The sequence below is a fragment of the Histoplasma capsulatum genome, genomic scaffold (assembly GCF_000149585.1).
Source record: "Histoplasma capsulatum NAm1 scaffold_1 genomic scaffold, whole genome shotgun sequence".
Classification (NCBI taxonomy): domain Eukaryota; kingdom Fungi; phylum Ascomycota; class Eurotiomycetes; order Onygenales; family Ajellomycetaceae; genus Histoplasma; species Histoplasma mississippiense.
Window position 1 is genome coordinate 3,724,798 of NW_001813982.1, and position 1,465 is coordinate 3,726,262.

Genomic DNA, 1,465 nt, shown 5'->3' on the forward strand with positions numbered 1-1,465 from the left:
AGCGTATTTGGCGGCGAGAAAAGGGGCCTGTGGATGTGTATTTTGTGTCAGTCTACATAGATTGAGTCTTTTTTGGTGCTCCTTCTATTATTTTTATGCTTACCCTTTGGCATTCGTGTCCATGACCTGCATGAATTCGTCTCCCGTAATTTCCGTAAATTGATTGTGTGGTCCAGATATTCCTGCATTCGCGAACATAATGTCCAACCGGCCGTATTTTTCGATGGCTTCGTCGACCACAGCTTTCACTTTCTCCTCATCTCCGGCATCAAATTGCCGAGTATGGATGTCCACGAACGGGTAGAGCGATTCGAGTTCCCTTTTGTGGACGGCAAGGTATGAATCAGAGAAGTCGCAGAGGAAGACTGCCTTTGCGCCATTGCGGGCGAATTGATGGGCGCTGGCTCGACCGATGCCGAGGGGGGAATTTGCTCCTGCGGATGAGGAAACAATATGTTAATCTCTCGCCATGGGTTTTCCGTCACTTTGGTATACCTGGGTGAGAAAGAGTTGCGGCCACCTACCAGTGACAATTACAACCTTCCCCTGGACCCTCCTAAAATCCAATATATATGAATGAGCGTGGGCTTCCGGCAGGTTGAGCGGCCGTGCTGGAAACACCGCAGCAGAATGCAAGCTCCAATGAATATTGACCTGCACGGGAAAACTTACGGGCCCACGGAGTCTGGAGCAATTTCACGGATTCGAGGGATGTTCTCAAAGGTGCCGGGGTCCGGGATACCCTCAGCCAGTTGCTGGCTTACAGCTTGAAGGCGCCGATTCGCAGTAGAAGACATAGTCGGTGACGAGGCACGAGGCCGATGAAAATTGCCTGGCAATGTAGGAGAAGTTTCTCAGGAAGGCCAGAAAATTATTATGAGGGCTCAGTATGCCAGCTCCAGTCCATTATCCCTCCGCCGACCGACGAGTTTTTGAAGCCTTTCCATGCGATTCGCTGCTTCTCCACCTTTCGCGGCTTGTAAGAGTTGCCAGCTCCAAAAGTCCCGAGGTCTAAAGTTAAAAACCGCTATTCCCGTTTAGGTGGGCATCCCTCGCCGCTTTTATGGCTTTCCGTCGTGGATGATCGGGGCCAATTGGGATATGGATGCTCATTGCGCTGACAAGAATTGGATATTTTTGGGATGCGTGACTCACTCAATTTATTCCCTTTTTGATTTGCGAGACGTTGGCGGTCTGCCAACAATTAAGCGGACTTGTCTCATCCAATGGCCATATCCCATCTGATGACACCTTCGATTGAACAGATTTGATGTCGGACGAAGTTGTTCTTCTCATCCATACTAATTTTTACCAGCAGGACGACTTGGCTGGCCTGGGACAGGCCTGGCTACGTAATTTCCGAGACAGATTCGGGAATAATGGGATCGCCCGGTCAGGCCATGACCCCTGCTGTACCGCTCTCCCAATTATTGCATTCAGCTGCTGGGATTGTGACCCAAAGTGG

At 50.3% G+C, this 1,465-nt stretch overlaps 1 protein-coding gene across 1 annotated transcript; it reads right to left on the minus strand.

Annotated features, from left to right (window-relative positions):
- Positions 1 to 99: 99 nt before the first annotated feature.
- HCAG_01063 (predicted protein) lies at positions 100 to 797 on the minus strand (the record flags this gene model as incomplete). Its single annotated transcript, XM_001543967.1, has 3 exons — positions 100 to 434; positions 525 to 556; positions 673 to 797. 3 exons carry the CDS (start codon positions 795 to 797, stop codon positions 100 to 102), a joined length of 492 nt encoding a protein of 163 aa, XP_001544017.1.
- Positions 798 to 1,465: the final 668 nt, after the last annotated feature.